Source organism: Psammomys obesus, unplaced genomic scaffold (assembly GCF_907164565.1).
Source record: "Psammomys obesus unplaced genomic scaffold, mPsaObe1.curated_primary_1811, whole genome shotgun sequence".
Classification (NCBI taxonomy): domain Eukaryota; kingdom Metazoa; phylum Chordata; class Mammalia; order Rodentia; family Muridae; genus Psammomys; species Psammomys obesus.
The window spans coordinates 3029083-3052047 of NW_026592636.1; the positions used below are offsets into that span (position 1 = coordinate 3029083).

At 44.0% G+C, this 22965-nt stretch overlaps 1 protein-coding gene across 9 annotated transcripts in view; it reads right to left on the bottom strand.

Moving 5' to 3' along the window:
* Positions 1–1566: 1566 nt before the first annotated feature.
* Ppp6r3 (protein phosphatase 6 regulatory subunit 3) overlaps positions 1567–22965 on the bottom strand; it is a 115347-nt gene continuing 93948 nt past the window's right edge. For all 9 annotated transcript variants that reach the window (XM_055614570.1, XM_055614566.1, XM_055614569.1 and 6 more), the window contains 7 exons: positions 22024–22154; positions 17089–17210; positions 15471–15624; positions 14619–14725; positions 12950–13100; positions 6302–6421; positions 1567–3688 (listed from right to left, as the gene is read on the bottom strand). In XM_055614570.1, the coding sequence (XP_055470545.1) occupies positions 3637–3688; positions 6302–6421; positions 12950–13100; positions 14619–14725; positions 15471–15624; positions 17089–17210; positions 22024–22154 (837 nt within the window). In that variant the 3' untranslated portion in view covers positions 1567–3636. The remainder of the gene's footprint in view (positions 3689–6301; positions 6422–12949; positions 13101–14618; positions 14726–15470; positions 15625–17088; positions 17211–22023; positions 22155–22965) is intronic.

A 22965-nucleotide genomic window follows, 5' to 3' on the forward strand; every position in this document is an offset into this window, starting at 1 on the left:
AAGCAGAGGAACCAACCTGCCATTACAATACTTCTCATCTATGCCTAAAGTCAGCTGTGATTCTCAGGGCTGTCTCCAGAGCCCAGGACCCTGCCTGTTGGGAGATGCCTACAGAATCTGGAGCATGAAGGTATGTACCTCACAAGAGGCAGAGCACAGCTAGCCCTTGTTGGGACAGCAACAAGAAAGGAACACTGTCAATGCAAAAAGATGTGGTGAGAAATGAGTCATGACACGCCATTGTTTCTGCTTCTGTTTTTAAGGCAGTATCTCCAGGCCAGAAAGAGGGCTCATCAGGTGATGGTGTTTGCTTATAAACTTGAGTCCAATTATCTTAGACCAGTGGTTCTCAACCTGTGGGTCCTAACAGGTTCAACCTTTGGGGTCAAATAACTCTTTCATAGGGGTCACATACACGATATCCTGCATATTAGATTACAATTACAATTAGTAACAGTAAATTCACAGGTATGACGTAGCAACAAAAATAACTTTATGGTTGGAGGTCACCACAACATGAGGAACGGTATTAAAGGGTCACAGCATTAGGAAAGTTGAGACTCAGATGGTAGGGGAAAACTAATTTCCCCAAGCTGTCATGAGTTCAATGCATGCATGGTGGCACATGAGCCACCTCACACACAACATAAAGACAGTCTAGCAAGCCACCATGGCTTTGAATTAGCAATCCTTCTGCCTCAGTCTGGGATTATTGGCGCATATATATATGATAATAATTATATATATATAATGTTTTCTGACAGGGTTTTTCTGGCTGTCCTGGAACTTGCTTTGTAGATCAGGTTAGCCTTGAATTCAGAGACCCCTAGCGCTGTGATTAAAGGCATGCATCTTTTCGCCAGGCCTCAGTTTAGTGTTTCAAAACAAAACAACAAAACCTAAAAACAGCACCACGTATTTTGAGTATGTGTGAGCTGACTGGCACACAAGTGCCATGATGTGCACGCGGAGGTCAGAGGACAGTTTAGAAGTTAACTCTCCCTTTAGCCAGGTGCGGTGGCAGACACCCACTAATTCCAGAAGACTAAAGGCAGAGCCAGAAGGATCTCTTTTGAGTTCAAGGCCAGACTGGTCTTTATCAAGTTCCAGGACAGTCAGGACTATATAGACACAGTCTCAAAAACCAAAGCTGTCTTTCCTCTTGAACCATGTGGGTTCCGAACACTGACCCTGGATTGCTTGGCTGGGGGTACTGTTTAAAGAAAGCAATGGAAATCTGTGAACTATCACTAATGTTACTTGCTGGCAATCACAGCAGGTAGGGCAAGGAGCGAGACACATGGAATAAAAGTGGACAAGCTGGAGGAGCAGGCAGGATATCTCACAATAGTGGTGGTGGTTCCCTCTTAGCAAAAATGTACTGAGCACCTATATGCCAGGCACTGGTGGCTGCAGGTGCATGTGGGTCATGGCAGTGGCTAAGAGTGTTTCTCCAGGAGGAGCTGACATGCCCAAGAGCCAAGGACAGATGAAAGCTAAAGAGGACTCTTGGCACAGCCCCAGACCATGCAGCTACTAGACCCAAAGAAGGCTCAAGAGGAGCTCTCTAGAAACAAAGCATCAGGCTTTATTTTGTTATTACTTTTAATACAGGTATTGTACTGTAGACATCTGTTAGTCTTGCAATTCATTCGGCCAATACACAGAAATGAAAGGAGCAGGAACTCATCGCAAGCCCTGGCTGGCACCCTCTACCCCAACACACCTTGTCCCTTTTACCCTCGCAGCCTCTCCCCAAGACAAGCAAACCTACGTCCTTTCCTAAACACAACACCCAGGTGCTCCTTTCCCAGTGGACGGTGGGATGGAAAAGCCAGCCCAGTCCACAGCAAGGAGGCAGTGTGGGCTGACAAGGGGCCAAACCCCGGCTGTGGCCAGCAAGGCTTGTCACCAGCTGAGACAGGAGTATGCCATCTGCCAGCAATGTGAGGTCCTGGGCCACGCAGGTCAACCATCCCTGAGACGAGCAGAAGGAGCCCTGTCCTCTGGTGGCACCAGGTTCCAGAGGAGAATGCAGTCTCTTCTGAAGGAGCTGTGACCAAAGGGTCCTGAGCGGACACACACAGGCCACTGAGTCCCTCACCTCCAGTCCCAGGACCCCCTGCTGCCCACTGAGCCTGGCGAGCAGGCCTGCCTCGGCCACCTGAGGCGGACCTGCACTGTGTTCAGTGAGAAGCAAGTAAGGAGTAAGGCATTGGACACGTGACTCTATCTCCATATGTGATGGCAGGTAGGCACACTGCTGGGGATGCTGGTTCTAAAAAACTTGTTGGCCATTTTTCAGAATATCCTTTTGGTTTTAAATACTGGTCAGGAAAAAACAAATAATGTAAAAATACATGAATATTTTTCTATTACAGAAATGAAAAAGCTGATCTGCATCTAAAAGTGCAAGAGGTGAGGTGACTGAGCCCTTTCCCCAGATGCCACGGCAGTGCACAGACCAGTGCTTCAGCTGTTGAAGGAGGCTGGGATGCGTTTATGCTGACATAGAAAATTATAAATTACATTGAATTAGTATCCATAATCACTATATACACACAAACCAGTTCTAAAATCCACTGGTTTTACAAGTGAAAACCTCACAAGGTACAGTAAAACAAGAAACATGCTTGGATGCCAGGTTGTGACTCTGTTAAAGCCAGCCCACTAGATGGACGCCCTCTTCCCAGTCACCAGCACGAGCGCGTCCAGACTCACCTCTGTGACTTGGAGCAGGTGCCGGTGCAGACTGCTCTGAAATGGCCATCAGTGATGTTTGCTGACAAGGGACATTTTGGTGAATGGGTTAAAAGGCGGATGAACTACCAAAACAGAACAAAACAAAAAACACCCCCCCCAAAAAAAAACAAAAAACCCAACCACAGCCATGTACACTCCAATATTCTAGTGTTTCACCTGTAGAAAGGAACTCCGAGCAAACAAGACCTTAACAGAACATATGGCTTTACAAGAACAGCAATTTATCAACTAAGTTGTAGCAATAAATACTTAATCTCCATCAAGACTCACGCATTTGATCCGCCTGAAACAATACAGAAAACAGTTACCAATCAAGAGCGGGTTATAAAAAGAACACCAAGTATTTCTTATTCAAAATCACTTTGTAAGTCAGAACAACCAAAATAACACGCAGAGGGCTTTTCCATCGACAGCTCTGTGCCAACCTGGAAGAAAAATGAATTCAGAATTTTGTACAAGGTGGAAAATGTATGAAAACTGCCTAATACTTTGGTCACACTAATAATTGTCAAATAGCTGTTTTGAATACAATAGATCTGTGTAGTCACTTTATAAAACTATTCTTACAACCATCTGAACTATGTATCGCTACTATTATTACATGGGTGGCAAGATCTGATGTCACAGGCTACCCATCATTTAGATCAATACAATATAAACATACGCAAAAATTATTGGTATTTGTCAATGTGCAATATTTTTACACTTCTGAATTTCTCTGTACAATGTCTTAGAATCTAGAATATAAAGGTTGCTGGTCCTGATCCCTTGCAGAGTGCAGCAGTGGCGGCTTGGCAGCTCTGGGGGAGCCCTCCAGAGCCCCTGGGTGGTGGTGGCCTGCAGTCCTCAGTCAGCAGCAGCAGATGTCACTCATCATACAGGGCCATTAACTGATGTATCGCTTGGCATGCTTGGCTGGTCAGTCCTACAGAGAAGGAGACAGACACCTGAGGCACTCGAAGCTGAGCAGGGCGAAATCAGCTTTGCCCACCCTCCACACAGGGCACAAGGCTGCCAATGGTGGTGGAACAGCTGGTGTGTGGAAGCTCCTGACTCAGCTTCTCAGAACTGCATGAAGGTGTGCTCTGTTCACACACAGTTCAGCTTTCACACTGCTGGGCCAGCTGAGTGCTTCCGAAACTGCTCTGTCCTACGGGGCTGCAAACCGACTTCCACCTGGAAAGCAGAGTTCTGCTACTAGGAAATGGAAAGGGAAAAAAGTGTGTGAAGACTGTTGAGAAAAAAAAGGGGCACAGCCAGATGATACGGGCTCCCACAGAGCAGAAGCAGTATAGACATAAAGTGGCTGAAGAGAGCAAAAATGGGTCTTCTGCCCAAACCACAACCTGAGGCATTTGAACAGGTTTAGCCAGGCTGCAGCCACAGGCACACAAATGTTTTTTAACTGGACTGCCTTCCCTGATGGAGGTCTGTGAGCTATACAGGAACCACGAGATGGCCCCCATACTGTGCTTTAATTATGCACAATGGTGCCTCATACATGAGGCACAGGGACTAAGGATTCTAAAGCCAGACAGAGCTGTGTATGAATGCACCTGCAGTTCATAAGCTATGTGCTGTTAAACGTTCCTTAACTTCTCAGTCCTGTTTTCTCCTCAGCAGAAAGAGGACAATAAGGCCCATCCCAGGGCTTTGTAAGTATGATGTGTACACAACACTAGCACAACGGCTGTACAGACATAACAGGTAGGGCAAGACTGGTGAAGCCAGATATGGTGGCAATGCGAATCCTTCTGGCTGAAGTAAAGAACGGTCCTGGCAAGCCCGGGATCCAGAGCAGTACAAAGGCGCTGGGGAAGCTTGCCATCCGCACTCTTCCCCACCTTACTGGTTGCTTCCAACAAGAGTGCTGGCAGCATGCTAAGCTCTGCTGGTACCAGCTCAATGTCGCTGCTCAGAGCTAAGCCGTGTAAGGCCACCTTCCCACAGACAACCCTACAGCCTCCCCCTGAGCAGGCTCTTTGGGCTGTGAGATACCTGCCTACTGTGGTCCCTGTGACTCCTGTTCTGACCAGGGCTGGCTGAGGAGGGGCAGATGGTCAATGTAGACACAAATGCCTGGTCTTCTACTGGCTTGCCCTAACTTTTTGCAGCTCATCCTACAGACTGAAGGGTAGAGCATTTCATGCCATATAAACAGCTAGAGAGGACCTAAGTGGGTACGTTTTGGCAAAAAAGTCTTCACTGTAGAGCCAAGAAGCAATCCACACCCTCTTGTATATCTTGTCGGATATATAAAAAACACTCCCAAATCCACGCTCCAGAGACTGTCTTGCCTGTTCAACAGCCTCAATTCAGGAAACCAGCAGGCAGAAATCAGGGGCTGATGTAACCATGTAAAGACACTCTGCAAACCCCAGGAAAAGGGGGCCTTCCCAAATAGCTAGAAGCCTAGATGTTATCTTTTTTTTTCCCCTCTTCCTAAGAGCAACCTGCTGGCACAGTACTTACAATTGATTCTTTTTAAAAATCACAAATCCATACTTCATTTTGTCTAGAATTTCTATGAGAACACAAACAGGGCAGGTTACCATGAATAGGGGATTCCAGACCAGGAGTAGTGAGTGCCCTGTAGGTTCCTGTCCACTGGTTCTGCAGAGTGCAGCCCACTGGGGAGTCTGGCCAGGGGAAAGCACAACGCCTCTGCAATTGCTTTAAAGGTAACTTTATTCCTTCCAGAAGGAATACACATCTTAAATATATTTTTATCAGAAAAGTGAGCTCTGAGAGGTGCTGAACAAAGTTTCTTGCTGTCCAGGGCATATCCTCATTCATCTTCTGACGTAGGCTCCTGTGAATCCGTGGCCACCTGGCTCTACCTGCGAGGCCGAGTGTATGGGCGTGGGCCCTCTGCAGCTGAGGCTTTGGCTTGGCCTATCCCTTCAGACCACTGGCTCAGTCTAAGCAAAAGGTGACTAGAAAGAAAACACCACATCCAAATCACACGGCTCTGGCAGTGGGGCTGTCTCACTAAGACATGCCCACCCACAGGTATCAACCCTCCAGGGATTGATCCTATGAGGACTCCCCTTCTCGGGCTAAAGTATTTAGCAGTACATGATGGTAAAGGGCCTCAGACAAGTCCCCTGGTATCACAAGTGTGACTGGGAAATGAGGCGGTTAGGTCTGTTCCCTCACAGGACCACTAAAGACTCCACCCCTGGAGGGCTCAACACCATTCACAGCATGCCCTTAAAAGAACTGAGTTTGGCCTGAGCAGTCTCCTCCCCAGGACCTTCCTGCAGAGCCAGTGTACCAACCATGCAGGATTGAGCCAAGGATTCTGGCTGCTGGCTGCAAAGACAAGTGCTCACTTGTTTCTCAGAGCTTGGCTGGGGCAGCTGACTTGAGACCTGAGAAATGCTATCGTGCCTAGCACACTGCTAAAGGCTTGGGCACAGCCGCTTAGACCTTTCAAGGACCCACCCTCACGTGTCAACTCCCTTCTACCTTTCAGGAAATGGCAAGCTAAGGTAGGGTAGAGCCTTCAAAGGCTACAGGCAGACAGGGTGGTTACCTTTGCTCAGGACTACTGCTGGGGGTCCGGGGAGCTGTGCACTTGGCCTCTGCTGGCTCTGGGATCTCTTCTGCATCTTTGCAAGCAGCATCTTGAGAGGTAGACAATTTTTCTTCCTCACTACAGGAGAGAGGAAGATAGAGGCATCACATATAAGGCCTGATGTTTAAGGCCAGAGGATGAGATCACATGCAAATGGCTCTGAAGTCATGACTGCCATGGAGGCAAGCCCTGGGGCTGAGCATGCTCAGGGTGGAAGGATCACAGAAATGCAGACAGTGACTGGGGAACCACAAGAGGAAAGGGCCACACACAAGTGGGAACTGAGAGGGACAATGTAATGTGGCTGGTGTCTGAGAAAGAGTGGTCCGTGTTACCGTACATACCGGTAGGACTTCAACACTCTGAGGCCAAGTGTGCAAAACAGAAAAAGAAACGTACAATAGTTTCAGAACACTCCTAGAAATGAGGAATTGGGGAAACATGTCCACGACTGCACATGGCAACCCGCAGAGTCGGTGGAGGTGTGAAGAGAACCTGTTTGAAGGAACAGGAGCCTTTAGTTCCACCATGCGCTCAAGGCCAGGCCCACCACTCGCTTGTGCTCCTGGCTTGCTGGCTTGCAGCCTTGCCTCAGGCCACTGAGCCGGGTGGAAAGCCTTCTGCTGTCCTCCAGCAGCACATGCCGAGAGCAGACACTAGGAAGGAATAAGGAACCAAGAACAGGAGCAGCAGCGAATGGGAGCCGGGGTTGCCTGTGGGCAGCTCTTGGTGGAGAGACAGCAGGCACACTGCTGACTCTTGAGCTGGAAGCTTAGCTGTGCTCTGCTCTACCTCAGTTCACACTTTACCCAATTCAAAGAGATTCCAAAAGCAAGACCTGTCTCCTTGGATCCAAACCTTGGCCTGGACTAATGCATGAAATCCCAGACCTTAGGGCCGTTTGCCAGGCAGTTCAGAAAACTAATCACAACCTACAGGTGCAGGTCTGACCCCCAGGCTTTCCACAGTGCTTGGGGTGGAGGCAGGGCATCATCAGAATGATAAACATGTACTGTGGCACCAAGCTGTACGAGAGCTCCCCGACCCCCACTTCTTTGTTAACTCACTTTTCTCACCCCTCTAACTACTCCTTTCCCTCCAAGGCAACTACTCAAATCACTTAACCAGCACTACTTGTTTGTTCTAAGCCATGAGCCTGGACACAAATCCAAAGTATTTCTCTGAGTACTGCACATCCGAAGTGCCACACTCCTGAGCAATGGCACTACCGCCACAGTGAGCATCCACTGCTCTGTGGTGCTCTAGAGCCACAAGCAGCCAAACCTCCTTCTACCTCCGGCCTCAGGCTGCAGGAACATTAATCAACAGCACCAGCATTTCTCAGGGTGGTACATCAGGAGAAAAAAAAATCATAGGCCACCTTTTTATCAGCAAAGAACCTTCTCTTACAAACATGCCTTCCCTACTATTAAGGCTTGGCCCCCTACCTAAGTCCCTTTCCAGTCCTCAAATCTAATAAGGAGTGGGTGAGTGATGGTGCTTGCTCTCACCTCTACACTGACTTTTCAGTCTTTTTCGTTTACTAGCCTGTAACCTGCTATCATGTGCTTATATCCTGACTGGTTTCCTCTGCGTACTCCATCCACTCCATCAAAGAGATGGCTCTTTGAGACAGTCTCACTATGCAGCCCAGACTAGTCTTAAACTTACTAGTTAAGTTTGAGGTATGGTTCAGATTTAGTGTGCTTGCCTGGCATGCACAAAACCCTAGGTTACCTCCTCAGGCCTTGAGAGATGGAGTAAGGAAGTCACAAATTCAAGATTGTCCAGTGCCAGGCTATATGAAATTCTGCCTCAAAGAACACATTCTTTGTCAGAAGCCCAGACAGGCCTGGGACTGTCAGCAGTCCTTGACTAGCACTGTTGATTACTAATATCATCACCCCCAGGAACTTTCTTATTCTTATCAGCAAACAGGGATTCCTTGAATACTAACATTCCAGGCTCTGCTTAAGCACTACACATTTCTTTCTTAATGTGCTCTCAGCTTCTTTTTTTGTTGTTGTTCCAAGACAGGAAGTTCTTCTGTATAACTTTGGCTGTCCTGGACTTTCTTTGTAGACCAGGCTCGCTGCTTTGAACTCCCAGGGATCCACCTGTCTCTGCCTCCCAGAGTGCTGAAATTACAGGTGCATACCACCGGGGCTCTCTACTTCTTAATTATTGACGAGAAACATTTTTAAAAAGGCTCCTTTTTATTTTTATTTTTGACTACCTGTATGTCTATGTTAGGGTACTGAATCCCCTGGAACAGGAGTTACAGAGTTGTGAGTCGCCACGTGGGTGCTGGGAAATTGAACCCAGGTTCTCTGGAAGAACAGCCAGTGCTCTTAACCACTGAGCCATCTCTCCAGCCTGACTAGAAACTTTTAACATCACTGTGATTGTCTCAATTCTTTGTGCATTATAGTTTCTGATTTTTATTTAGTATTTTTACTTTATGAGTACTCTGCCTGCATGTAAATCTTTGTACCATGAACGCCTGGTGTCCAGAGAGATTAGAAGGTGTCAAATTTCATGAAACTGGAGTTACAGATGGTTGCAAGCCTCCATGTAAGTGTTGGGAATCAAACCCAGGGTCCCCTGGAATAGCTGCTAATACTCTTAACTCTGAACCATCTCTACAGCCTCTCCCCTTGTTTTTTTTTTTTTAAATTTTATCGACAGAGTTTCTCTGTGTAGTTCTGGTTGTCCTGAACTTGCTCTGTAGAGCAGGCTAGACATGAACTCACAGATCTGCCTGCCTCTTCCTCCAAGTGCTGGGATTAAAGGTATGCGCCACCAATGCCTAGCTTGTTTTCATTATTTTTTAAGGTTATTTTAAATTATGAGTAGGTGAGTCTGTCTACATTTGAGTGTATATATGTAAGAGCAGATATCCTAGGAAGCCAGAGACATCAGATCCCTGGAGTTGGAGTCACAGATGGCTATGAGCTAGCTGACATGGGTGCTGAGAACTAAACTTGGATCATCTGGAAGAGCAGAAACATATCCTAACCCACCAGGCCATTTCTCCAGGCACCCTTCTTTGTTTTTAAAAGTATTTTTCTGCCCATAGGTAAGAAGGATAGTCTACTTTTTTCCTCTGTTAACTCCTATCAGTACACCATTTGGCTCTAGTGCCTGGCTCCTCACCTAAAAAGTATGGATAAGACTCATGGCTGCACCTCACAGGGTTCCTGAGAGGAGAGAGCTGCTTGAAGCATAAGACAGGTAAAGGGCACTGAAGTATATATGCATTCTCTTACAAGTGTGCTTTAGACAATATGCAGCAAGACAGTAACAGTGATTTTCTTGCCCAAATGTCCCAAGTGCTGAGATGACAGGTATATGCCACTCACTATGCACAGCTGGGTATCTTTTTTCATGTGGGGGTGGCATATGACTGTGCGCACTTGCCCATGTTTGCCTGGGTGGAAATCACAGGTTGATGTTGCATGTCATCAAGTGTTTCTCACATTATTTGAATTCTCATACTTATGCAGCATGCACTTTACCCAAGAAGTCACCCTCTCCTCATAATCCTCCTACAGCTCTACAAGGTACTTAGGGAGGAACGGACTGGACTTTTTTCATCCTTACTATGCTCTTTATCTCCATCACCATGGCCCATTCCTCAAGTACAATATCATTACAGTTTCAATGCTCATGTCTTTGTAGATGACTGCACAGGTGGCAGACAGATCTTATGGCTGTATCCTTTTGTCTCCTAGGCAAGCTAAGAGCCTTGAATCAAGACCTACACTGTAAGAGTGTTTAGAACAAATTCTGTCTAAGAACTCTTACTGAACTTGAAGGTGGATCTTACTTGGCTGATGTCTCTACAGAACTGAGCTGTCTGGGATGGTGTGTAATGTCTGCACGTGCTTAGGTCATCTTCAAACTCTCTACAGATTATCTTCACTATAATAATTCCTAAATAAAAATGGACTTCATGGTTGTGTGTGGTTTTTGTTTAGTATTTTTTTGTCTTACTCTTTTTGTTTGATTTACATTTTTTAGTTTGGTTTTTGGAGAGAAAGAATATGAAGTTAGAGTGGGTAGGGAGGTGGGAAAAATCTGAAGGGGGCATGATCATAATACATAATTTTTTTAATTAAGAAAAACAAATGCTAAATTGACAGACTGATGTGTTCTGTGAAAGTTGTGTACCAACATGCCCAGCTTAAGGCTACACATTTAAATAAAAAAAAAAAGAAAAGAAAAGAAAAAAAAATTGGTCTTTTGACCATTTTCTGATCAGTTTTGCTGAATTCCTACCATTTCTTACAGCTGCATGACTTACTGTCCTGTCTGTACAGCAGCAGCGTTCACTGCTTCCCTCACTACCTCTCTCCAAATCTCCCTCCTTTCTCTCTAGAACAGCCTACACAGGCAGTGATCACAGACAGCCTCCCTCTATCCCTCCCAACTCCAAAGTAGATGCAACTGACACTTCTTCATTAGATGTAACACCAGCTACACCTTTTAGTGTTTTGAGCTTTTGGTGTGTGGGGGGAGTGTGTGTGTTTCAAGACAGAGTTTCTCTGTGTAGCCTTGGCTGCCCTGGACTTGATTTGTAGATGAGGCTGGCCTCCAACCCACAGAGTTCCACTTGCTCTCAGCCGCTCAAGTACTGGGATTATAGGCATGCACCACAGCACCTGGCTCCTTTTAGTGTTTAATTCTTAGCAAGTTAATGGAGTTAACTCTGTTATGTGGCTTAGAGTGCTGACCAGGTATTACCTGTAAAACCTTATTAAAAAATAAAATTTATTTTAGTCCAATATATGGACTTTCCTAATGTCCAATCATTTTTGAATTTCGGGATAACCCCTTTGCATTCAGGAAACATTACACAGGACTTTTGCACATAGATTACTTGGAAATAAGCTTCTATTTCGTGACTACTTCTGTGGTTTTGGAGTGGCTTTACTGCCATCATGAAATGATCTGGGTAAATTTAGCATTTTTATTTTCTGTAACTTAAGCCAGTGCTCTCATGCTTGAGCAGTACCATAGTTGATGCTGGCCAGCCGGCAGCCATTCCACATGTTTTCTCCACAGAACCAAATCTGAATATATCTTTTACTTTCTCTCTTGCTGATATCAGGTTCTTTCTATATTCTACTTGTTCTTTCCTAGTTGTAGCTTTTGTCTTTCACAATATTAAAAATTAAATGAATTCACCAATGTTTTTCTTTATGGTTAAAAAACACTTCATCCCCAAATAGTCAATACACTGTCTAAAGGCTGATTATGTATCTCATGTCATTCCTATTCACAGTGAGGTGAGAGGTGTGATTTTATTTTTCTCTCAAGGCGGTAATCATATTTCATTAGTATACAGTTTTGCTCACAGTGAGTATAAATTATTCTAACTTACTAGGTTCAGGCTGAGGAGGGGTTACTGTGTTAAGAACATTCTGTGATCACTGCTTTACTAATCAGTCTTAGAATTTAAATATGAAGCCCAGACTCCTTTCTACACAGTGATCTTGGCGCTCTCTCTGCTCTTCTTCAGAAATAACACAATCAACTTCTGTGAAACTGCCTGTAATTTCACTAATTTTAAACAGTTCTTGAGAAATGTCAAGGGTATCTTTCCATCCATAAACCTTGTCATCTCTACATTTATTATTTAATTTGTTTTTTTGAGACAAGATTTCTTTGTATATCCCTGACTGCTCTGGAACATGCTCTGTCCTCAAACTCACAGAGAGCTATCTGCCTTCCTCTACCAGCAGGACCTATGGTCTGCTTTTCCAAAGCACTGTGTTGGTGTCATAGTGAATGCAACATAAAATAAAAGGTGTAAAACAGAGAGACAGATAAAATGGTCATTGTTTATAAACTGACGTTCTACATAGAACATTCTAATTGCATCTATAGATAAGAATTGGGATTGCTTTATTGCATACATAGAAAACTTGTTTTATTATGAAAGTATGCTGTTTTTAATAATGTGAGCTCTCATCAATAAGAATACAAATTTTAAGGGGAAAGAATTTAAAACCTTACTGGAAGCTATAATAAAGACCTAAGATGTCTTTATTATAGCAAATACAGAGATGCTTTAAAACCTAAAACAAAACAAACAAACAAACAAACTTAGCTGCAGGCCCAAATCTTGATGAAGTATTTCTGCTACACTCTATAGTTTGAGGATTTAAATTTCCATTCCCATTCCTTTTCTATTCCTAAAAGTGAGTCTGCTACTTTCTAGTCCAGTTTGGTGTTAGCACTATCCTCTTGCTGCTGAATTACAATGACTGTGTTACAGCTAAGGAACACAGGCCATCTACATGCCACTGAGCCTTGGGTGGACAGGTAGGTTTTGCAGCCTCTGTCCACATCCATGTCTATCATGAGCAAAGATGTGTCAATTATCTGAACACTGTCCATCTGCTAGACTCTTAAGACACACACACACGAGGAAAAATATACTTTAGGGGCCTAAACTCTCCATTTTTGGTTAACATTAATGGAAATGTTTAAAAAGGTAGCAAGCTAGCCTTTGAATATTCATTTGAATCTAAAAATGTTCACGTCTGGTTTCTTTTCCTCCCAAAAGCTGTCACCGTAGTAGCCCCAGGCTCTGGTTACCTTTTGAAGACAGCAGTCTCTGTCTTGGCATCTACAGTGAGGCTGAGTGTTTCCTTCATGCCGCCATTCATCACGGTCTCAGTTACCTTGTCTGTACTCTCGGCATCCTCTTCCCCATCTGAACTGGCTTCCATGGCCACGCTGCCTGGTGCTGAAAGTGCATACAGTGGACAGTCACACCCACCAAACCTACCCTGGAGCTCATGCCCCTTTCTACTCAAACTCCTGTGCCTTTCCTACCTGCTATTTCAAGATGGTTAGAGTGGCAACTGTGCCTGGCTGAATTCCTGATGGAACCCTGCTCTTCCAAATGTCCACAAGGGGGCCTCTGTCACAACTTTTCTTCAATGGAGAGATGGCAAGTCCCAAAGAGCTTTTACCCAATTCTGTTTCCACATGGCCCCAAGCTTCCTCCCACTGCTTCTAGGCCCACTCTACAACACAGGAAAATATGCCTGGGGAATTTTTCCTTTGCTCTTAAATAAAAAGCCACTTGGTATGCTTGCTGGTTATGACCTTGGACTTGTCAGATTTCTAGATCTGAACCCAGTGGCCCCACCCCCACTTTTGATCTGTGCATCCCCAGGGAGAGGAGACCATGTTGTGCCTTGAGCTCCTTAGCCATCAAACCAGCTACATGGAGTTTTAAATGTTAAGCTTCTACAGTTTAGAGAGATAGTCTCAACTGAATAACTCTATCAGGTGAGTCTGTGGGGGATGAGGTGGATGTTAAGTGATGTAGGAGGATCCAGGCAACTGTGGGCCAGGCTCTCAACTGTGCACAAGTGATGAAAGCAAGCTGAGGATGCCAGCAGCAAACAAGGTGTGGTGTTTACACTCTCTCTGCTCTTGACTGTGGAATGCAATGTGGTCAGCTGCTTGGGTTCCTGCTTTATTCCCCCAAAGGATGGACTATATAACCTGGAGCTAAATGTAAGTCAAACAGAGCTTTTCCTTTCCTATGTTGCTTTTTGTCAGACATTTTATTACAGCAACAAAATGAAACTAGGATTCTAGGTCAATGAAGCTCTGGCGGAACTTTTGTAGGCTCCTGTTTGGAGTGTTAATGTCCCTACAACCTACTGGTCTTATCTTCTGGCTCTGGTTCTGGGGCCTCTGCCCACTACCTTTGTTTTCCCAGAAACTCACTGCTTTGCTGCATCTGAGGCTCTTGCCTCCCCACACATCCACTCCTTACTACATGCTCTGCCCATATCACACTCTACCAAATGGCTCCTCATCAGTCTGCAAACAGTTCAGGGTCAATGCAAGGAGCACCGGTGAACATTCTGAGCAATGAGACAGGCCCCTAGGATTCAGAAACCTGTGACCACTTCATCTGTTCCTATGAAGAAGAGAAAACAGGCCACACAGCCTATCTCTTTCAGCAAAACTCCAGGGGTCTTCATGCACAGGATGGTGGCATGGTGTCTAGGTCTTCTCTACCCTGGGCATTCTGCTCTCCCTCTGGCTTTAGATACCTATCCTTAATATTGACAGGACTGACACTTGGAAGCCAACTCCTTCTAGCATCCTTGTTTTGTGGTTCTTTCAAGATACAATTTCTTTTCCTGTGATGACTTACATGACATCAGAGCCACCATCTTATTTTCCTGCCTCCTTTTAGTCTGAACCCAAGCCTGGTCTGGTTTCTCCTACTTTCACTCACCCTCTGGCTGAGCGGCCAAGGCAGCTGCACCAGGTGTCAAGGGGCCCACAGGCTCAGTGCTGGTTTCCATTTCCACAGGAGAATTACTCCTTAAAGACTCCTTTGTGCTTTCAGAAAAGAGAAAATTCAAATGTCAGCAGTGGGACATTTGGTTACACAAAATGAGACTTAATATTCAAGTGTTGAGAAAGCTTTTCAGGAAAATTATGAAATAAATGTCTCTGTCACTGAGTAAAACAAACACCAGAAGGACAGGCATGGTAGCACACATCTGTAATCCCAGCAGTCGCAAAGCAGAGGCAGGCAGATCACTGTTGAGTTCGAAGCCAGCCTGATCTACAAAACAAGTCCAGAACAGCCAAGGCTACACAGAGAAGCCCTGTCTTGAAAAACCAAAAACCAAATAAACACTCCCACCAAAAACAAACAAACAAAACACCAGGACTGGCAGTGATACCTGTGAGCACTCTTAATTTATAGCACTAACTGGTGGCAAGTGAGATACAAGCTCATATACAATAGCTGTACCATTCCACAGGTGTTGGTCAGGGACCCACACTTACTCCCCTCAATCCACTTATGGAGTCTGTGAAGCTCCACGGCTCTGGAGGTGCCATTTTCCTTTCTATCCTGCTAAGTGCCCTGGAACCAATCTTCCCAGGGTATCTTCTGTTTTGCTGTGGTGCACAGCTGGGTCAGTATGCTCCAACCCCATGCTGACTCTTTAATTCTGTTCAGAGACACTACATTCAACTTAGAGGTGAAACAAGGTATAGAATATATACTCACAGTATACACATATACTGCTTGCTTCCCTCTGCAAAGGCTTTAAGACAGCATACACTTGCTCACCTCAGGGAGGATGTGAACTCTGAAAAAGAAGCCCAGCCTGTGTCTTTAGTCGGCATCGGCTCCTCTGTGCTCCAGACATCAGATCCCACTGAGTCTAAGGGAGTGCCATGGGTGGTTTCCATTGGGACGTCAAAGTTGGCCGACCAGGTGGGTGCTGAAATGAAGGGATTATCATCATTTGGAGATGTCAGCCCTTGGGTTTAACAAGAGACATTCTGAGTCTGAATGTGGAAGGGTATGCCTGGCATTCCAGACACTTGGGAAATTGAGCTGGGAGATCTGTTTGAGCCCAGACAGACCTTGGGGACCCTCAAAATGAAAATTATCTTTCAAAATCAGGCTAGCAGATGAAAGGAAAGTGGTTGCTATGGGAGAAAAGTTAACATGGTGTCATCAGAGGGTTGGGGTGGCAAATCCCTGGTGATTGTGGTGGTGCGAGATGACACTTGTGGCTTTTCATCTAGCAATTTGATTTCTAGGAATATTTTCCAATAGAAATATTATACAAAGAAAAGTACACACAAAAATTCCATCTGACAGTTAATTTTCCTGTTTACCATCTGCAAAGTTCTGGGACCAGTTCTGGGTGAAAACTTTATTTCACAGTTCAGACTACAGAGAAACTGCAGGAACTCTGTACTCCTAGGGTGTGTGACAGCCCTTCCCAAGGTGACTCCCCAGGCCTACCAGCAGAAACTGCTCAAAACTCTACAAAGAACCCAAAAGAGCTGCAGGGAAAGAAATAGGGTGAGTATGCATGCACACGGACAAGCGTGAGTTACATGTGTTAGAGTGTGGTATCTTAGATCTGCTGATAAAAGAAGCCTTTCACAAACATCAAGGAAATAGGCTGCTGCCCTGTGGCACTCAAGTGAACACAAATGTCATCCAGACATTCCCCTCAACACATAGCAAGAGGCATGTTGTTTAAGTCATACCAGTTCAATTCCTTCTGAGTCCATCTGTCCATCCTTCTCCCATCCTGCCCTTTAACCCTCCTTTTCCCTTTCCTGGTTTCTCTTTGGCTTTTTGAGACAGAACCTGTAGCTCAGGCTAGCCTCAAACTTGCTGAATAGGTGAGACTGACCCTGAACACCGGATTCCCTTGCCTCTCCCAAGCATAGAGATCATAGGTATGTGTCTCCATGCCCAGCAATTCCTGAAGATTCTTATGCCTTAAAAGAAGAAATCCTGTACTAGCTACACCAGGAAACGAACTTAAGGACATTGCCAAGTGGATCTGGATGCATGAATGCATGAGACATGTAGCCTAGCTAGATCCAAACATCTCAAAGAACAGCAGCACTGAGACCAAGGGCAGTAAAGACTGACTGGTAGGGACAGATGAAAAAGCTCTGATGATCTGTCACACAACAGGGTGAAATTGTGAAGTGCTAGGAGCAGAGCCCAAGAGAAAGCAGCTATTTAACTTGTCCCTCCCTAGGTGACATTCTGGAAATGCAAACCTGCAAGGAAGTTACACTGCGGTGGCAATAGTGCTTTTAGCTCAACTGTGCCTCAGAGGCCAACTCAGATGACACAGGTCACTCTTTTGGCAATTTTTAAAAACAGGCAATTTCAAGCGCTAGAACTAACTCATTAGGACAGGGTAACTTACGCTCATTCAGGTCCACCTCCATCTTGTCCTCTGTGTTTGCACTGCTGGACTCAAACAGGTCCTGTTTGGTCCCATCTTCTTCTTCAGAGTCTGTACTTTCTTCACTGTCCGTACTTCCAGAGCTACAAAACAACACTGCAATATTTAAGGCTGCTTAATCAGCGACCAGCCATATCCAGAAAAATTTAAAGATCATCTGCAGTGTAAAAGCACACTGCTCTTCAACTGGACCATGCTCACCTATGCCATTTAACAAAGAAGAAGGGTTGGCATGTTCCAAAGATGGGAAGCATCTTTCTAGATCTGTTCTTTCCTTTCTTTTTGCTTGTTTGATTTCTCTATATAGCCTTGTCTGTCCTTGAACTCAGAGATCTGCCTGCATGGAATTAAAGGTGTGTCCCACCACTACCTGGCCTAGATCTTTTTTTTTTTCAACAACCTGCATACACCATCTTAGGATGTTGAAAAAAAAAAAAATCTTTAATTGGGAAAAGAGACTTGTAAGTTCCTGAAATGACTTCTGATTTGCGGTGTATTCCCCTTCCAGGTATGGCAGGCATGCCCCCTCCCACCCCCCCACCCCCGCCATGTGAGGCTGAGGCAAAAGAATCTGAATTTTTGGCCAGCTTGGGGTATATAGGAAGACTTTGTACAAAAAGATTTTTTTTTTTATTTATTTACTTATTTTTATAAACCTGACAAAAGCTTGAGTTATCTGAGAAGAAACCACAACTGAGAAAATGCCTCTGCAAGACTGGCCTGGAGGCACCCTTGAGGGGATATTTTCTTGATTAATGATTTATATGGAATGGGGGTGGGACAGCCCACTGAGAGAGTTAGCATTCCTGGGCAGGTGATCCTGGTGTATAGAAGAAAATTACCTGAGCAGTCTAGAAGTAAATCTATTTAATAAGCAGCACTCCTGTATCGCCTCTGCTTTGGTTCCTGCCTTGAACTCATGCCCTGACTTCCCTCAGTGAAGGAACAGGACCTGGCAGTTACAAGATGACACTAATCTTTTTATCCCACAAGTTACTTTGGTCAAGCTTTTTGTTTTTAAATCACAGCAACAGAAACATACACTAAAACAGAAATTGGTACTAGAGAAAGGCCTACTACTCCAGTCACATGTGATTATATTTTGAGGATGATCATGGAAAGATTTTAGAATACTGAGATAGAAAAGCCAATGAGTGTATGAGCTTAACAGGCCAATTCGTGTTAAGTTTAGGAGAGAATGTTGAGAGCAGTGCAGATGTTGGGAGACTGACTTGTCAAGTTTGAGAAAGAAGCAAAGACTGTATCTGGGATGGTTAATATTTTGAATTAAAAATTGATGGCTTTGGTCAACTAGGGCTGAATAATTGGCTATGACTAACAAAAGACCAGAACCACTAAAGCAAAATCTGTGCTTTGCTGGGACAACCGATATGGATCCAGTTGGGCTGAGGATAAGAGACCAGCATAACTGAGTTAGAACCTTCTGGGAAGTGTTTCCTCTGCATAGATTTAGGAACTAACTTGTAAAGAGTTATGAAAAACAATCTCTTAGGATTTTGTTCAATGCTGTATGGACCCCATGGACACAAGTGAGGTATTAGAGCTGAATAACGTCTCCAATTCATCAACACTCAATCAGTCATGAGTTTTAGAGTCCAGTGTAGCAGCCATTAGAGCAATTTATCTTACTTTTTACACTATTATGAACAGCAGCATTTAGTAATTACAACAGTTCCAGTAGGGAGAAATAAAATTATACTGATTATGAACTATGCATTTGCTAAATGTATTTAAATTATCCTAGTCTTTTTCTATATCCAAACAAATTTTCAACATTAATAGTGCTGTCTGGGAAATGTTTGATTTCCTCCTTTATGATTTGCCAGCTTTTCTCTTCTGTAACTGAAACAACCCAGCAGTCCAGTGTAACCCTGAAGAGAAGCTATTCACCAAACACACTCTTGAGCTCCCGTTTTCCATGGGAAGTCATTCTTTACTGCCAATGAAGTGACCTCTATACTTTTTATTAATACCTTTAGTAAAGGTGAAAAAATGCCTTTCTATTTCTTTAAGTTATTTGCTTTTATTTTATGAGCACTGGTGTTTTGCTTCCATATATACCTGTGTGAGGGTGTTGGATCCCATGCAACTTGAGTTACAGACAGTTGTGAGCCACTATGTTGGTGGTGGAAATTGAACTCAGCTCCTCTGGAAAAGCAGCCACTGCTTTTAACCACTGGATCATCTCTCAGTCCCTTCCTTTCTGCTTCTAATACATATAGATTATTTAAATTTAAGAATGGGTGTAAATGCTTGAGCTCAAGCAATTCTTCAGTCTTGGGAAAAAAAAAAAAATCCTTAGTCCCTTTTCTGTGTACTATATTTGATCTGCCTTAAAAATAGGTCTTAGGGGACTGGAGAGATGGCTCAGTGGTTAAGAGCACTGTCTGCTCTTCCAAAGGTCATGAGTTCAATTCCCAGCAACCACATCGTGGCTGACAACCATCTATAATGTGAACTGATTCCCTCTTCTGGCAGATGTAAAATGTAGATAAAAATACTCGTATACATAAAATAAATAAATAAATAAAAAAAATAGGTCTTGGGCCAGAGTCTCATTACATAGCTCAGAATGATCTCAAACTTTTGATCCCTACCTCAGGCTCTGAGTACAAGACTACTAGCCAGGTACCACCACAGCTGACTTACTCCAACTTCTAAATGGTTTCTACAGATCTGCTCACGACCTCTACAACCCAGTTTTCTTCTCTATAATGTGTGCATGTCAAATTTTTGTTGCCAGAAACAAATGTCTCAGATGGTGTGGTCTTAGAATTAGATGGATAACAGCTCTTCTCCTCCACATTCTAGAAACTGCTTGGTTTTGTTTTGTTTGTTTTTGTTGCTCTTGTTTTGTTTTTTTCTCCTGAAGTGCATAGTGGCACTAATGAGTGAAATAATTTTGGACCTGGACCTCTAGAACTTCTTATCCTCTTGTCTCTGTCTCCCAAACACTGGTCTTATAGGTGAATGCTAACAGGCCTGTCTGGTGAGAAGCTTTAGGATAGGAACTCAACTCCTAATAGCTATAGCAGAGCTCGTGCTATACACCCCCAACCTTTCTCTTAATTGTGGTTCTTCTTGTCTTTCAAAGATCCTTCAGGTTGTTATTGGTACATAGGCTATTTGTTATGTTATTTACAATCTTTTGACTGTCTGTCCAACCTCTACTGATATCAACATTCATTTCTGGCATTAGTTTATATCTTTTTTTACTCATCCAGGAAGCTTAATCTTCTCAAAGAGCAGCTTCTATTTCACTGTTTTCCTCCGTTGTTTTTGTTTTGTGTTTCACTGATTTTGCTCTAATCTTTGTGCTGCTTATTCGGCTTTAATTTGCTCATTTTCTAAATGTGTAAGGTGAGACCACTGATATGAGGTGCTTTAAACCAAATAGTCAGTTATTTCCCAAAATTTGCTACAATGGCATTTTATTTTCCTTCAACTTAAAAAACCAGGTGGTAGCTCATGCCTTTTATCCCAGCATTCAGAAGGCAGAAGCAGGCAGATCTCTGTGAGTTCGAGGCCAGCCTGGACTACAAAGCTAGTTCCAGGACAGCTAGGGCTACCTGGAGAGAGTCTGTCTTGAAAAACCAAAACCAAACCCATGAAGTCCCCGTACCATTGCAAAATTTCACTACGCAGATGAAGGCCAGCCTGGGACTCACAATCTTGCCTCTAGTCCCTAAGTGCCAAGGTAACAGGCATGTGCCTCCATACCCACTTCCCAGAGACCTTTCTGTTACTGATTACCAACTTAACTCTATTGTATCAGAAAATTACCAGGACCTTACAGAATTTCCTCAGACCTGCTTTATGGCCTGAATGTGGTCTTTTGTTGTGTTCTTTTGTCGGATAGAATACCTACTTTATAAATGTGTCAGTTATTATGTGCTGGAAGATAGGGTGGTTCAAGCAGCTGACCTAACAGCTATATGAATTCTGTCTGTTTCATTAATAGGCAAGAAGGGTGCTGAACGATCTGCCTGTAACTTAATTTGCTCACTTCTCTTTTCAGTTCTATCCATCTTTGTCTGCTGAATTTGAATCTAAGTCATTAGGTACAAAGTTTAGAATTATCATGTCCTTAATGAACTGATCTTTACTTTTTGGTGAGTATGTATGCATTCATGTGTGTAGAGAATGGAGGTTGATGTGGGGGTCTCAATTGTTCACCTTATATTTTTGAAAAAGAGTTTCTCACTGAACCAGGAGGAGGTGGTTGATTGGTTAGACATTACTTGCAGGAAGGATGGAGATGGTTCCTCTCAAGCCTGACAAACCGAATCTGATCCCCAGGACCCACACACTAAGATGCCCCTGACTTGTACATATGTACTATGGTATGCATGTGTAAGTGCATACAGGCACACCCTAAATAAATACTTTTTTATTCTTTAAGTTATCTGCAAAGGAAAACCGAGTTAAAATAAAAGAGGGAAAAAGGTCACATTCCATACCTCCTGTGTAAAGAGTTAAGATGGCTAACTACCATGTTGCTGCAAAGACAGAGGTGACTAGCCCATCCCCTCTTTGATTACGTTCTGCTTGTTTGTTTATTTAATGTGCATGGGTGTGTTGTTTACATGCATGTCTGAGCACCAGTTCTGTGCCTGGTGCCCAAAAGAGCCGTAAGAATTTTTAAACCTTTGGAACTAGATTTACAGAATACTCTGAGCTGCCATGTTGATACTGGGAATCAAACCCAGGTCTTCTGGAAGCAGCAACTGCTCTTAACCACCTGGTCATCTCTCCATTCATTCGTAAGAGCATTCCTCCCATCAGAATAAAGCGCTGGCCTTAGGTTTAGCCTATATTGTTGGTGCCATGTGCAAGGGTCATGGCAATCACCTGCCATGACAAGTGGTGGCTCACCTGGCCCTCCTCTGGGACTCTGGAGTGAATGTGATGTGCTTCTCCTCCCAGACATCCTCCTCATCAGAGCCGCCGTCATCAAACTGCTGTATCCGCTCTTTACAACATGCTTCAAACAGGGCAATATTTCCCTACAGGAAAAGTGAGGAAAAGAGAAAAACACAATTGAAGTCACAACTGTTTTCTCTCCCAAATTAACAATGACAATTGTGTTTTTACATTTGCTTTTCAAGAAAAAAGGTGCTAATCAGATACACCCAAATAAAACAGAAACATCAAATGTTAGCTTCTATGAAACAGTAACAAAAAACTCTGAAGACAGACTAGACTTTAAATTAGCATATAAAAGCCTGAATACTTCCTCCCCATGAGCTCACTTGTGTCTCACAGGCTGCCTGTTTCATTCTGAATTTTATCTTTGCCCCATATATATGTCTTCAATATAACCAACAAGAAAAGGACCTGGGTCCTGTCTGCTGTTACCAGCTAGCCATGAGGAGCTGAGGAATTGCTTCTATCTCATCGACAGAAAGTAAGTTCTCATGATGTTCAACTTAAAATCAAGACAGCCCTATTAAAATGCCACAAATGTCTTGTTTATAAGAGAAGCCTGGTAGAGAGACAGATACTGATCCAACCCATGTTCTTTTAATGCAACAGAGATGATAAACCAAGGCCAAATGTCTATGGTGCAATCACAAATGACCAGGGTCCTATTAGCCTTGTCACATCTTAAGCTAAGGCTTAAACTTAAGCCTTAAGTTTAACTTAAGCTTAAACTCCTGCTTGGAGGTCCAGGCAGACATCACGAGGAGGTGACAAGCATATAACACATCTGATACGGGGATCCCAGTATGCAGAGGAGCCTAAGGCACAGGGCAACCACATGGAGCCTCAGCAAAACCCAACTAAATTCTCCACCTCTACAGAAAACAATTATAC